The sequence below is a fragment of the Rhinopithecus roxellana genome, chromosome 7, assembly GCF_007565055.1.
Source record: "Rhinopithecus roxellana isolate Shanxi Qingling chromosome 7, ASM756505v1, whole genome shotgun sequence".
NCBI classification, from domain to species: Eukaryota; Metazoa; Chordata; class Mammalia; order Primates; family Cercopithecidae; genus Rhinopithecus; species Rhinopithecus roxellana.
Window position 1 is genome coordinate 57,462,644 of NC_044555.1, and position 15,674 is coordinate 57,478,317.

The window sequence follows — 15,674 nt, forward strand, 5'->3', positions numbered from 1 at the left end:
CCGATCCAGGAACTCCTTTCTCGGCCTCCACATTCCTCCTCCCACTTTTTACACGGCTGCAGCACAGCTCTCTGAACTCCCCATCACCAATACTGCTTGATCCTTGAACCCTTTCATGCTCAAATAAACTTTCGTCTAAAGTTTTTCTTTGAACAGACTGCCAGTCTTTGCCCACTCGCAGCCTCCAGCTCTCAGCCTGAGTGTCACCGCTTCAGAGAGCACCCGGGCTCCTGCAGGTCCCCCCTTCATTCTGTACCTCCCTTGCCTCTCCTCTTCCTGGATAGCGCATCTCCAGTCTTAGGTGGAGGTCAGATGAATGTTCGCACCCATCCTGCCGGAAGCCCCACTGGGCTCTAGAGATTTGAAGTTGCTCATTATTGTTCCATGGTGACATTTTCAAGTTTTAGGATATCTCAAGTTTTCAATCATCTGGGGGTTTTAGGAAGCCCCTGTAACTCTAATACTGGCTTTCTCATTGTGGGTGCTATTGAGCTTGTGGGCAGGACTGATCTTTCTTGCATGGCCTCAGAAACACGTGACCCACATTCAGAAGTCCTGAACCCTAAGGACGGAATGCCAGTGGCACCTTCCTCCGAGTCAAGTAAACAACCAGCATCATCCCCACACATTTTTAAAAGCTGCAGGGAACAGGACAACACAAATTTAAGGATGAATGAAACCCTAAAACTTGACAATTCACCTATAAAATATAAGAAAAGCCCTTGCCATGCCCTCTCATGTTGGTCAAAGTGCTCTCACTTAACTCTTTTTGGAGATGTCCCCCAGGGGTGCTGGGCAGGAATATTTTTCCTCTCCTCCATGCCCACCCCATCCCCAGTCCATCCCCCTCCCCTAGTTTCCCACAGCAGACGCGAGACCGGCTGGAACACGGAATGAAATTTATTGAAGAGAAACATATAGTGAAACTATTGAAGAGAAGGAAACCACAATACAGAGAGAAACTGCAAACGGCCACCACAGGCCACAGGTCCTGGGCCCCCTCCTCCTGGGGTTCCTGGCAAGGTGCCTCATCTGCTTCCCCTCCCGCTGCTGCCCCTGCTGCCACCTCCCTCCTTCCCGAGGGCCCCAGGGTCTGCCTTTTGCCAGGACAGTGGACTCTGGCAGTGTCCACTGGCTTCAGGGAGCCCCCTCCTGAACCCATCCCTATGGCCCTCACAGAACAATCACAGAACACTGGGAAATACCAGGGAACACCTCACCAGGCTGAGGAAACTGAGTCACAAGTAACAACAGGGGTGGAATGCCAAAGCATAGTCTCTATGGAGCCTCACGCAGCCCCACTCTGCCCCAGGTCTGGTTCTTCTTCCCGCAGTCACGGTCACCATCACGGTCACAGGGTGAGCGTCCACCGTGCCCTGGCTCCTCCTTCCCGCCATCTCCTGGGACTGCGCTGGGGGCCTCCGGGGAGAAGGTGCTCAGAGAACACACACAGCTCCACAAGAACAAGCAGTCCCTGGCCTAGATCTATGCCGAGAAAGCAGAGGTGGTGCTCATGATGCGGGACAGCAGCGAGCAGAGCCGGGCTCGCAGGAAGCTCACAGCACATGCCCCAGGCCCAGAGGCGGCCACCTGCATGGGCGCACAGTACATGACGTTTCGCAGGAGTGATGGCTAGCAGTGGGTGGGCGTCTGCTGGGCGCGTGGGTCACACAGGGCCTACACAGGTGACGGTGAGCTTCCCGGAACAGGGGGCAGCCTGCCCCAGGGATGGCAAGTGGGTGGACCCCTCTTGAAAGACCCAGGCAGCTGGCACCATTGAGAGGGCCTCTTTCCCCCTGTCTCTCCCAACTCAGGGCCTGGGTTGGGGGCAGACATCTTCAGGTGCTCCCACCCAGGCCACAGCTGGCCACTCAGGGCTCCCTCCAAGCCAGTTCCCTGTGGCAGCAGGGTTTGGGGCTGGGGCTGGGTGTGCTGGGTGCAAGGGAGGGAAGGAGGGGCGCCTCTCCCCACCCCATTTTGTATCAAACCTGGTCATCTGGGTCACGGGAAAGGAATGGGGGTGGAGGCCAGAGCCCCTTGGGGGAGGTGGGGGGGCCCTTACTCCTGATGTGGGGTGAGAGACTGGCCCTGGCCTGGCCTCCGTCTGCCTCCAAGGCACTACTGCCTGAGAGGACAGGAGGCCCCAGGGCCCTAGGAGCCTATTTGCCCTGGGAGGACTTGGACTGGCCCGCATCCCCAGCCCCGTCCTCATTCTCGTTTTCGGGGTCCTCCAAGATGGTCTGGAGCCCCGCCAGTGGGGGATTCCTGGCTTCCTGGCCTCTCACCTGGATGAGGCCCTCTGGACCCCAGCTAGGACCTCCTGGGAACACCCAGGCAGCACTGCTCATCCGGGCTGGGGAGGAGCTCCAGGGCCTTGCCTGACCTAGGCCTTCGAGGTCTGCAGGGGCACTTTCACCTTCCCCAGCGGCAGGGGCGCCCCTTGCAGCCTCTTTGGTGGCAGAAGCGGCCTCGGCAGCATCTTCCACTCCAGGATCAGACTCGCTGGCATCCCCCTGGGCTGAGGAGGCCTGGGCAGCAGCTGGGTCTTCACTCTCCAGTGGGACTTCTGGCCAGGTCACACCCTGCTGGCTCCTCGCTGGGGAAGCTGCCCACGCCTCCATCTCCCGGATGAGCCGGAGCAGCCCCAGGAAGCCAGGTGGCCTCCTCTCCAGCTGCATCCCCCTCAGGGTATCCTGGAGTGCCTCGCTGAGGCGGGCCCGAGACAGCACCTGCCGTAATCGCAGGTAGTTGGCCAAGGCTGGGTGGACGGCCCCCTTCTCCACAGCCCTCTGCAGCAGGCCTTCCAGGCGCACCACGAAGGCAAACAGCCCCTCCTGGGGCCCCTGCGTGCAGGTCAGGAACTTCAGCCTCGAAGTCATTCGAGTGTCCTGGTTCCTAAATACCTGCCCCAGCGCCGCCAGGCAGTCCAGCGCGGACAAGTTGGGATCTTCCTCCAGGAGGCCGCTCACGACGTCCAGGGCCGGGCCGTCCAACCTCTCCAGCAGCCACCTCTTCCTCTCCCTTTCCGACCCGTGGTACCACAGCTGCAGCATATCCCTGGCGTGCTCCACCCAGCTCTCAAAGGACTCTTCCTCGCAGCCTGGCTGCTCCCTCCCTGAAAAGGGTCTCAGTTCCCGGTAGGCCCTGTTTTCCAGCACAGCCTGTAGGGTGCAGCGCCAAGGCTGGACCCAGGCTCTTGTCCCTCCTGCCTCACCCACAGCTCCTACCTCACCTGCAGTTCCTGTATCACCTGCGGCTCCCTCATCTGACTCTCTTGCCTCTTCTACAACTCTCAACTCATCTCCAGCTCCTCCCTCACCTGCGCCTCCTGCCTCACCTGCACCTCCTGCCTCACCTGCTGCTCCTCCCTCACCTGCACCTCCTGCCTCACCTCCACCTCCTGCCTCACCTGCTGCTCCTCCCTCACCTGCACCTCCTGCCTTGCCTGCGCCTCTTGCCTCACCTGCTGCTCCTCTCTCACCTGCACCTCCTGCCTCACCTGCGCCTCCTGCCTCACCTGCGCCTCCTGCCTCACCTGCTGCTCCTCCCTCACCTGCACCTCCTGCCGCACCTGCTGCTCCTCCCTCACCTGTGCCTCCTGCCTCACCTGCAACTTTTGCCACTGCTTGCCCCTGGGGCTGTGCAAGGAAACTGGGCATATCCTGAAACTCAACATCAGGTACTTGGGGCAGGAAGATCACTTTCCAGGGGCCCCCATTGCCTGGTATTTGGCGGGGAATCAAGCTTCGGTTTAAATACTCAGCGAACTCCACCAAGGCTGCCTTGGCCCCGAGCTCCTTTCTGAAGTGCTTGGTGAGCACTCGGTACCTGCCCAGGGGCGACAGGGCAGCCCGCAGGGCCTCCTGGAACTCATGTTCCTCACAGTTGTCAGGGATATCCAGGATGAGCAGGGAGCGCTCTGCGTTTGCACCCATCCACCTGCACCAGTCCTGAAGCATCGCCAGAGCCATCGCAGAGGACTTGAGGGAGGGAGCCTGATCAGACAGGAATGAGTGCTGACTGCTGCAGTCTCTGATGCAGCCTGTGAGTGCAAAGAGAGAAGCTTGTTTGTGCCAAACACTCACTCCCACCACTCATCTGCCCCTACATGTGTTGGGGTGGGGGAGCAGGGCTGGAGCTCCTCTGCCTCCTTGTTTTGTCGCTTTGATTTTAGTGAAAATTCAATGGCAAATTAAATTTATTTGCAAGATACAGGGCTAGTCACATTTTCTATGTTACCTGGTGCCAAGCTTATCTAACCTGGTGGGAAGCTTATCTAAGTTTTCAGAACTTTTGATAAAAACCTGTTCACAATATTCCCTCATTATCTTTTTAATGTCTATAAGATCTGTAGTAATATCCTATCCTTCATTCCTGACATTGATTAGTGTTCATTCTCTCTTGTGTGTGTTGTGTGTGTTGTTTTTTGTTTGTTTGTTTGTTTTTTGAGGCAGGGTCTCACTCTGTCATCCAGGCTGGAGTGCAGCAGCTCGATCTATGTTCAGTGCAGCCTCGACCTCCCGAGCTCAAACGATCCTCCCACCTCAGCCTCCTGAGTAGCTGGGACTACGGGCACACACTAACACACCTGGCTAATTTTTTGTATTTTTTGTAGAGAAGGGGTCTCACTATGTCACCTAGGCTGGTCTTGAACTCCTGGGTTCAGGCAGTCCTCCCACCTCAGCCTCCCAAAGTGCTGAGATTACAGGCATGAGCCACTGTGCCCAGTCCTCTCTCATCTTAATTAGTCTTGCTAGGGTTCATTAATTTCGGTACTCTAAAAAGCCGGGGTTTACTGATTGTCCTTTTTATCTGTTATTTCTTTATTTGACTCATTCTGTGTTTACTTTTGTTCTTTTTCGAGCTTCTTTAAATGGACTGTTCGGCCATTGATTTTATGTTCTATTTTTCTGTTCTAAGCACTGAAAGCAAGAAATTTTCCTCTGACCACTTCCTTCCAAATGGCTAGTAATTTGGGTAAGTTGAATGTTTTGTGCAGTTTGAAATATCTTGTTAAGTTCCTTGGTGATTTCATCTTTGACCCATGTATTTCAAAATATTTAGACATATGTTATTGTTATTAATTTCAAATAAAATTACACTGTGATCGGAGAACTTATGAAAACGTGCGATCCTTTTCAGTTTCTGAGGATTTTTAAATGGCTCGACATATGGTCTATCTAAGTGAATGTACAATTTGCCCTTGTAATGAATCCGTATTTTCTACAGAGGCCAAGGTCTGCCCCCTCTAACCACTGCAACTCCTGTCGCCATTCCCCACGGAAGAGGCGACCTGAAGCCTTTCCAATTCCACCTGTAGGGGGCCAGGCTCCTCACGGCACTGCCACATCCGACAGCCTCCAGGGGGCGCTCACCGTCGCCTGTGCCACTGGCTGCCAGGCAGCCTCCGGCTCCGCACCCCGTGCACTCTCAGGCATTGGCCCTCCTTCCAGCCCATCCCCCACCGCGCACCGGGGACAGTCCCTTCTTGCCTCCAACGTGCCCTTCCACACCAGGCGCCCCCTACGCCCAGCTGGCAGCAATCCGGTGTAGCCCCGGGCAGCAGGGCGTCCCACGTGCTTAGACATGAGCCTCCCTCAGAGGCTTCCCCACAGTGGGGGGCCCGACAATCCCGCCCCACACCCCCAAGTCAGGAGCCCCCATAGCCCACAGAGGCAGGGCGCCCTCCGCTCTGGTCGGCCCTCCACCAGGTTTAGGAATCACCTCTGCCCTCACCCACCCACCCCTGGGACCTGACCACGGCACCAGCCATGGGCCCTTCCATCTCGCGCCTCAGACTCAGGCTGGGCCACCCTCCATCCCCGCCGCCCCACGCTGGGAGCCCGCCAGCCTCCTCTCCCACGTGGGACCCTGCGGCCCCCTCGCCCTCCCACCCCAGGGAGCTCCCTACCGACCCCAGCCCCACAGCCGGAAGCCCTCGATGCCCCCTAACCCCAGCACTGGGCGAGTCGCCCTCCCTCTTGCCTCCTCTATCCCGCGTGCTCGGTGACCATCTCCGCCCAGGGACCCGGGGTCCTCCTCTGACCACCTCACACTGGGGAACCCCTCCCCTCAGCCCTCCTTCCAACCGCCCTCCCAAGGGGGCCTTCCTTGGTGAGAAGCCCACGGTGACACCCACGCTGCGCCTAAATCGGGCCAGGCAGGACCACCGCCCCCCAGCTCCACAACCGGCTCCTCGCGGCCTGCCACACCGCCCGCTCCCACCCCAACCCCAGGATCCTCCTGGGCCCCCATCCTGGGCTCCGGCAACACCTCCTGGGCCTGGGTCCTGGCAAACCCCCGCGGTCTACTCACTTTCTCAGACTCTGGGCAATTCCGGGTCTCTCAGTGGGAAGTCAGATGTCTGGGTCTCTCCCAAGGGTCTGAAGAGATCACCTCAGCTCCGCAGTGTGGAAGCGTATGGTTCTCTGAGGCACTTGGCGCCAACGGCCACCCGGGCTCCCAGAAACCCCTGGTTCTCCCAAAAGCCACAGGGAGTTCTGAAAGAAAGTCCCAGGCCAGTGTTGCTATGCAAGGCAAATGATTGGACAGGGAGAGCACGAGAGAGGAGCACGTGGGAATGCACTGTTGTAATCACGGCGACTACACGTGAATCAAAAGGTGGAAAGTCTCGAAGCCCAGAAGCGGCAGGCACACCATTGCCCCTCCGCCAATGGAAAGGCCTGCCCACGAGGATCGAGGGAGTACATTTGCAAAGCGAAAGTTCATTGCGGTAAATCGATCCAATTTTCTCCACTGTTTGCTTTCCAATGTGGTTGGTAATGTCATAAAGAGATACTATGTTTTGTTTTGGTTTTTTGTTTTTGGTGTTTTTGTTTTGTTTTGTTTTGTTTTGTTTTTGTTTTTGTTTGTTAGACTGAGTCTTGCTCTGTTGCCAGGCTGGAATTTTTTTTTTTTTTTTTTTTTTTTTTTTGAGACTGAGTCTCGCTCTGTTGCCAGGCTGCAGTGGTGCAATTTCAGCTCACTGCAACCTCCACCTCCCAGGTTCAAGTGATTCTCCTGCCTCAGCCTCCCGAGTAGCTGGGCTATAGGTGCGTGCCACCACGCCCAGCTAATTTTGATATTTTCAGTAGAGACGGGGTTTCACCATGTTAACCAGGATGGTCTCGATCTCTTGACCTGGTGATCCACCCACCTCGGCCTCCCAAAGTGCTGGGATTACAGGCCCTATGTTTTTATTGATCCCTTTTCTAGTAGTAACAATGACTGGGGCAGGAGTATTAAAATCTCCAATTATAGTTGTGAAGATGCCGTTCTGTCTTTATTCTGTCAACTTTTGTTTTATATATTTTAAAGCTCTGAAGCTCTGTCATTGGGTGCAAACATATGTATGAATTCGATGTGTTCCTGATTAATCGATCCTTGTATCATTATTACCTTTTATTTTACCTTTTCGGCAATAACATTTTGCATTGTTTTCTAGTGGTTGCTCTAGGGATTCCTGTATATATCCTTTACTTTTCACTCTCTACTTACAGTTTACATTGTACCACATCACCTAAATTTAAGACCATTTTCGTTATATAGATTACTTCCCCCTGCACCCCATCCTTTATGCTATAGTTGTCATATATATTATATCTACATGTTATAAACCCTACAATACATTATTTATAATTTTACCTTAAACCGTCATGTGTATCATAAAGAACTTATAAAGATAAAATAAATATTCCTTAATATTTACCCACATAATTTGTTATTCATTTCTAACCAAAGATCGAGATTTCCCTCTTTTCCTTAAGATCAAAAGACTTTCTGTAGCATTTATTTTAATGCAAGTCTGTTGATGAATTCTCTTAGCTTTCGTGTGTCTCAAAGCATCCTTATTTCACCTCCATTCTTGAGGAGTATTTTCCCTGGATATAGATACAGAGTTCTGAGTTGAAAGGATTGTTTGTTTATTTGTTTTTTCTCTCACTACTTTAAAGATCCTGTTCCATTTTCTCCTGGTTTCCATTACTTCTAATGAGAATTTGGTAGAACTTGTGAATGTTCTCTTCTTTTTCGAGTTGCATTTTACTGTTTTCACAATTCACTCATTACTCTTTGTTTTCAGTACTTTGACTGCAATGTGCCTACATGTGTTTTTTCTTTGTATTTATCCTCAGAATTCACTGAGCTCCTTGAATCTGTAAATTATGTCTATCTCCAAATTTTAGAAATTTCAGCCATTATTTCTTCAAGTAGTTTTTCTTCCCCATTCTCTCCCTTCTCTCCTAGGAGGCCATATACACATTCATTAAACCTCTATATATTGTCCCACAGCTCACTGAGGTGCCCTTTTCATTTTTGAAAACTCTTTTTTTCCTCTCGGTTTTTCAGAAAGGATTATTTCTATTTATCTGTAAGTTTGCAACTCACCTGTCATCTACAAAGTTATTAAGATCATCCAATGAAGATTTTACTTCCGATGTTGTTTTTCAGTTTAGAACTCACACTTAGTTCTTTATTTACAACTTACACAGTCCTTGATTTATGATGGTTTGACTTATGATTTTTCAACTTTACACTGGCTTTACTGGGACATCACCCATCCTAAGTCAAGGAGCACCTGGGTTTATTGGGATATTAAATGCATTTTCAAATTACCATATTTTTGACTTACTGCTGGTTTGTCAGGACTTAACCACAGTAAGTCAAGGAACATCTATAGTTTCTGTTTATCTTCTGAAATGTCCTATTTAAAAAAATCATAATCAGTGAGCAGTGAGATGGGTTTTAAAAAAATTGTTAGGTGGCTGGGCATGGTGGCTCACACCTGTAATCCCAGCATTTTGGGAGGCTGAAGGGGGCAGATCGCTTGAGGTCAGGAGTTTGAGACCAGCCTGGGCAGCATGGAGAAACTCCATCTCTACAAAAAATACAAAAATTAGCTGGGTGTGGTGGCACATGCCTGTAATCCCAGCTACCCGGGAGGCTGAGATGGGAGGATTGCTTGAGCCTGAAAGGTGGAGGTTGCAGTGAGCCATGATCATACCACTGCACTCCAGCCTGGGTAACAGAGCAAAACTCTGCCTCAAAATAAATAAATAAATAAATAAATAAATAAATAAATAAATAAATAAATAAAGTGTTAGGAGCATGCTTTTTTAAATTTTATTTTATTTTTTTACACAGCATCACTCTGTTGCCCAGGCTGGTGTGCAATTGTGTGATTATGGCTCACTGCAACCTCCACCTCCCAGGCTCAAACAATCCTCCTACCTCAACCTCCCAGGTAGCTGGGACTACAGGTGCATGTCACAATGCCCAGCTACATTTTTTGTATGTTTTGTAGAGACAGAGTTTCACCATGTTGCCCAGGCTGGCCTCAAACTCCTAGGCTCAAGCAATCCACCCACCTCAGCCTTCCAAAGTGTTGGGATTACAGGCAGAAGTGTGCTTTATCTCCTTAAGAATATTTTTTTTTAATATTGTGAATTACTGGGGTCACCTCAGGGTTTGGATTCTCTTGAATGCTTTTTTCCTTGAGTATCAGGACAATTCTTGTTTCTTTTAGTAATCGAGCATTATATCCTGGACACTGTCCATAATGAGTTCTAGTAGCTTTGGCTTCTTGGCTTCTATTATATTTCTCCAAAGATGGGTCATTGTTTGTTATTGTTGCTGTTGTTGTGGTGGTGGTGGTGGTGGTGACAGTGGTTTGTTGTCTTAGTAGACAACTAACCTAGCTAAACTCACACTAAGTCTCCCCTGTATTGGGTACCAACTGCAATCTCCAGACTCCGTTTCCACGGTATTGGGCATCCGCCGAAACCTCTGCTCAGTTCTTTTCTCAGACTCTGCCTTGTGTATTAATAGCTCTGGGGTCAGCCAGAGATTTGGGCAGAATGTACAGGCCAAACATGGGGCTCCTCCACATGGTGCTTCTCTGCTCCCAGGTGATACCCCTCCTGCTTTCCCTCTCCCATGGCCACCCCAAAGCCTGCTCTCTGGGTCTCTGAGTTTTGGTCACCCAGCATGGCGTCCTCTGTGGCCCATGCTCACATGCAAGAAACTCACCTAGTGCCGGCCCCTTCTTCCGGGTGTTAACCCCTTATGGTTTCTGCCTCTGCTTAGTCCCTCATGCCATCAGAAGGTTTTGTTGTTAGTATTTCTGGTTTCATAGGTGTCATCTGTGGGAGGGTTGATCTGATAGGAGTGACTCCACCATTGCTGAAGGCAGAACCTGACTTAAGTTTTAACAAGATCCCTGGGGCCAACACTACGGCAAGTTTTAACAAGATGCCCTGGATGACAGTTTCACTGTCGCCTTGTGAGTGACCCTAAGCCAGAACCTCCCAGCTAAGCCACCAGGACTTATGTAGTGACAGATAACTGAGACTCTACCCCCCACTTTCCTTCAAGTGTTGTTGCCTGTCCAACCCATCCTCTCATTCATGGGACCTGATGCAGTTATCATAGGTGACTAAAAAGAGGATTTGAAGAATACGTCCACAAACTCTGTGATACTCCCCTTTCAAGGAGTGTAGCTGGATCCCTCTCCCCTTGAGTGGAGTCTAGACTTAGTAACAAATAGAGTTCAGCAGAATCCGTGGGCTGTAACTGGCAAGCATGGCTTCTCAGAGAAGGCAGCGTGTGTCTTGGGTGCTCTCTCTTCACCTTCTTGCACTTGTTTCCCCTTTCTCCTTTCCTCCCCCGCCTTCCTCCCTCCCTCTCCCTTTCCCCACCCCTCACTCTGTCTCCCCACACACACATAGATCCCCCTGCCTCTCTCACTCTCTCTCTCCCTCACCCCCCAAAATAGATCACTGTTTTGCAGGAAGCCCTGCTATGAGCAGCCCTGTGGAGAGGCCCACGTGCTGAGGAACTGAGCTACTTGCCAATAGCCACGTAGCCACGTGAGTAAGCCTGGAAGTGGATCCCTCAGCCCCAGTTAAGTCTCAGAGGCTGCTGTCCTGGATGACAGTTTCACTGTCGCCTCGTGAGTGACCCTAAGCCAGAACCCCTCAGCTAAGTCATCGGGAGTAATTTGTTATGTAACAATAGATAACTAAGACTCTAATATCCCCATAATGCCCAGCAGTCTACAGCGGCACGGTGAGATTTCCTCCAAGCCTACTCTTCTGAGCAGCATTGTCTTAGTAAATGGCACCAAAAGTCACCCAGGGAGGCATTGTCGGCTGGATCATCAATCCCACAAGTAATATGAAGCCTCTAAATATTCACAACCATGAACAGACACCAATCTTAGAGGACAGATGAAGTAACAAGAGTCAAAAAAGGACTCTGCAGAGAGCTGCTCAAGTTCTGAGAAGCAAACCAAGGGCCAGTGGCATCCTGAGCCTGGGGAGGGGAGCATTTAAAGCAGCGGGAGATCCGACAGCATTGAGGGAGAGCTAGTCCCTTGGGGTTCTTAGTTGCACACAACAGGAACAGACTGGCTGATGGAAGCCCAGGGGAAGCCAGCTAGAGGGTATACCACAGGCGTACCTTGGGCCTCACACTCAGTGGGTAGCGGGTGCATCTGATTGGTAGAGCCTGGGTTAGGTGCCCATGCCGTAGCTACAAGGGAAGCTGGGAAAGCCCAGACATTTTTCACTCCTCTTTTGGGAGGGAAGCTCCCCATCAGGTGAGAGAATTGCATGTGCAAAGGTCCTGGAGCTGGAAGGGACAAGGAGAATACTGGGCTGAAAGGTTGGTGTGGCTGCAGGGATGGGGATGCCACGCACCGATGCTGCGGAGGCCAGACGGTGCAGGCCTCATGGACCTCGGAGGGGTTTCATCTTCATCCTGAAAAAGCTGAGAACTCACTGACAGATGTGAAGCCAGTGCTGCACATGCATGCACAGACATGTATTTGTGTGAGTGACACAAGCTCATTGCATTTTAAAGAGTTATCTCTGGTTTCTTTGTGGAGAAATGATGTGGGGAGCTGAGTGGATACAGTAAGACTAGCAAAGGTGGCTGGAGTTGTCCTGTGAGAGATGACTAGCCTAGATTACAGCAAGGGCAGTGTCATGGAGCAGATATAGAGGGTCCATTTAACAGATCTAAACCATGCAGAGAACTAACCAGACACCGCGAATGACGGGAGGTAGAGGGTGGGCAAGGGATGTATCCCCACCTTCTGGCCTTTGACATGGGCGTGTTCCACTTACTGCAGCTGGGGACTTGGTAAGAGCACTAGCCCTGGCACGAGATCACAAGCTCAGTTTTGGATGTGTGCATTGGCGCATCCAAGTGCAAATACCAAAAAAGCAGGTGCATCCAGGTGGGGGCATGCCAGGCACTGAGGCTAGGGAGGCCAGCCAAGAGGCCAGGCACAGTCACACTCCAGCTCAGCCTCCAGGCCAGTAGATGGCTAAGCCTTCTCCTATGCCAGGATGTCTTGGCAAGGCTGGGTGACTCTTCAGCTCCTTACCTTTGGTGACCCTCCTGGCTTTGGTCCCTATCACCTGAAGGAATGTCTGGAGACTAGATGCTGCTGGCTGCCCTCCCAGCAGCCATTCCCCCTCTTTTTTCCTCAGTGGACTCCCGCTTGTTGTAGAGTCAGGGTCTCACCCTGCTGCCCAGGCTGGAGTGCAGTGGGGCCATAATGGCTCACTGCAGCCTCAAACTCCTGGGTTCCCGCAATTCTCCCACTTCAGCTTCCCAAGTAGCTTGGACTACAGGTGCATGCCACTGTGCCCAGCTAAAATTGTCTTATGTTTTGTAGAAATGGGGTATCACCATGTTGCCCAGGCTGGTCTCAAATTCCTGGTCTCAAGCAGTCCTCCTGCCTCAGCCTCCCAAAGAGATGAGATTACAGGCGTGAGCCACCATGCCGGCTAGAACCCCCTTTTTGTTCCAGCCTCCGTCCCTCCCTCATTACTAGCCACATGGCTCAGGGCATGGTGACTCCCATCCCCAAATCAACAGGTGGCCCTGATTGGTTCAAATGCAGCTGCATATGTGTTCCTGGGGCAACTGTTAGTGATCCGAGCAGTCCATGGTCCAAACGGCCCAGTCAGACCAAAGGGAAGGTTTTAGATTTTATCCACAGAAGAGGGGCCTCTCTTTCCTTGAGCAGGAACAAGGAAGTACGTGATCCCAGCGGACACTGACAAACATTCTCTAGCACACAGGCAGCAGCCTGAAGCCAGAGCCAAGACTTGAGGTGGGAAAGAGGCTGGGGCCTGGGTGACAGCTCAGGACAGTGAAGCCACTAGAGGGGGCACGATAAGGATAGCTGTAGCCACACTGGGAGAGATAGTTGAGAAACAGTTATGATCAGACTGGGAGTGTCAGTGAAGGGAGAGGGAAGCCGTCCTGGGAGGGACAGTGAGAATGGTAGTGGCCACTCTAAAGAGGGTCAGCAGAGGGCCAGTGGTGGCTCCCCTCTGGGACATTCAGGAACTGGAGCCACAGCTGCAGCCATGGGAGAAGCTGCCACACCAGCAGTGGACGACCACCTCCTGGGGCATGCGCCCAGCTAAGCTGCAGGCCCTCAGGCTTCTGAAGGCCAAGATGGCCTGCCCTGAGGCCTGGGCATTGCTCCCTCCTGGCACCCAGGCCTGACACTATTGCCCCTACCCACCTCACCCTGAGGGTCCCATCAAGCCTCAAGGGTCCCAGGGTTGGACAAACTGCCCCACATGACACAAGGCGTTCTCCACGCCATGAGCCACACAGTACTCCAACCCTTCTGCAGGGTCAAGGAGCAGCCTGCGTGGCCTGAGGCATTGCCGCGTGCCTTCCATCCCCTGCTTTCCCCAGAGCCACTGTCTCCTGGGACTGCAGCCTGGACATCCCCTCCTCCACTCACTAGCTACACCCCATCTACAGCACTTTTCTGGCAGGGGACGGGGGCAGGAGTTGCACAAAAACAGTTCATCCAGTCCAGACACACATCCTGTCCCTACAGGAGCTCACAGTCGCTATCACCCTCAATGGATATCTGAGGCTGGCAGCATATTCCCAAGGCTCTGCATGCAGCCTAAGACCACCTCCCTCCAAGGGCGCGCCAGCAGAGCAGTCAGCCACAGCCCAGCTGACCCCTGGGAGAGGTGCCGCCCTGACCCTTGCCCTGCTGTGAAGGTGGCTTACAGTCCCCTTTGGTCTGACCTTCCCCCACTTGCTCGCTCACTTCCCACAGACAGCTTGGCTTCACCCTGGGCCTCCCTGCTGGGCCCCTGGGCACCTTCTGTGGCTTGGGAGACCTGCTGCCAACCTGCCCCCAGGAGGGGGCTGCCTGTGGCCTGGCGGGGGCCCACAGCACAGTGGGCAGCACCACAGCTGTGGGAAAGCGCCCACTCCCCTGTCCCCCAGCTACCTCAACTGCCCATCCTGGGCCAGCCTGGGACAAGAGGAGAACAGGAGACTGGAGCTGGGGAGCAGCCAGGCCAGCTAGACTGGGAGAGGGCTGGGGTGGTGGGAACCCAGGGAGGAGAGGAGATCTCCCCACTTCCAGACCCCAACTCTTCCTCCCCAGGTGCTGAATCCAGGTTTGCTGCCTAGGAGGCCCTGTCCCTACCTAAAGCAGGGATGGAGATGCCTCTCTCAGGAGGACCCAGGCCTCAGGGCCACAATAAGGGGAGGGGAGAGGAGGAGAGAGGGCCGTGTGAGGACCGCCAGAGGGGCCAGTGTGCCCTGTCATCCTCTGTAGGCTGGGCGTGTGTTTGCAATTCTTTACAGTAAAAAACTGAAAACATGCTGGAAGGGAGATTGATCTCCCAACAGGATCACGGACTTGTCAAGGTCGTCTTCACTTGCTCTGGGCATCGTGCTCTTCAGCTGACCGCAGTGCTGCCTCCACCACCAACGTGTCCGCACACGCAGTGCAGGCAATGGTGCACACGGCGGCCCCTGCTCCCCCATTTCTAGGCTTGTGTGGGACCCGCAGCCCAGTGCACATGGCCCTTTCTCTTGCAATGGAAGTGGGGTGCACTCCCAAGGGCCCCCTTCCCCTCCCCAAGGCACACACTCCCCAGCCTCCATGAAGGTTGGCCACTCACGCTCTCTGGAAATGAGCCAAGGACAACAGGAGCTGCCTTCCCAAGGTTGCTCCAGTCCCCACCAGGTTACTGGACAATGTGGGTGCAAAGATCCCCCTGCCACCTGCCTCCACAGCCCAGGAAGACTCTGGGCTCAGCCCATTCCCTCGTGTCAGAGTGGCCTGGGCTGCCGAGGCAAATGACCACAAACTGCGTGGCTTCAGCCAACAGGAATTGACTCTCCCAGTTCTGGAGGCCGGAGTCCAGAATCGGGCGCTTCCTCCTGTGGCTCTGGGGGAGGATCCACCCACCTCTTCCAGCTTCTGGGGACTCTAGGCACTCCCCACCTTTGCCTCCACATGGCCTTCTCTGTCTCTCTCTCTCCTGTCTCTTCTAAGGAAACTGTCCTTGGATTTGGGTCCCCCTGGATCCTCTAGGTTGCTCTCATCTCCACATCCTCAGTTTAATGACATCTGCAGACACCCTTTTTTCGCATATAAGGCCCTGTTCATAGGGCCCGGGTGTCAAGATACAGACGTATCTTTCAGGGGGCACCAACCAGTCACCCCACAACATCTCAACAGCCCAGGCCCCAGCCTGCCCAACCAGAGCCCCGGTGAAGGGACAAGCTTGGGCACCAGGACACACAGCCGAGGGCCACTGGGAGCCTCCCTGCCCTGCTGTGGGAAAGGGACTCGGAAGCTGTCCCTGCACTGGGCCCCCTGGGGGCCCTGC

General features: G+C 53.2%; 1 protein-coding gene across 2 annotated transcripts; it reads right to left on the reverse strand.

Annotated features, from left to right (window-relative positions):
- Positions 1-2,159: 2,159 nt before the first annotated feature.
- On the reverse strand, positions 2,160-3,971 carry PNMA6E (PNMA family member 6E). 2 transcript variants are annotated; one of them, XM_030934358.1, is made up of 2 exons: positions 3,822-3,971; positions 2,160-3,107 (listed from the first exon to the last, which is right to left on the reverse strand). In XM_030934358.1, exons 1-2 carry the CDS (start codon positions 3,969-3,971, stop codon positions 2,160-2,162), a joined length of 1,098 nt encoding a protein of 365 aa, XP_030790218.1. The 2 variants fall into 2 exon arrangements, with proteins under 2 accessions (XP_030790218.1, XP_030790217.1); XM_030934357.1 differs by having other exon boundaries at positions 2,160-3,250; positions 3,320-3,959.
- Positions 3,972-15,674: the final 11,703 nt, after the last annotated feature.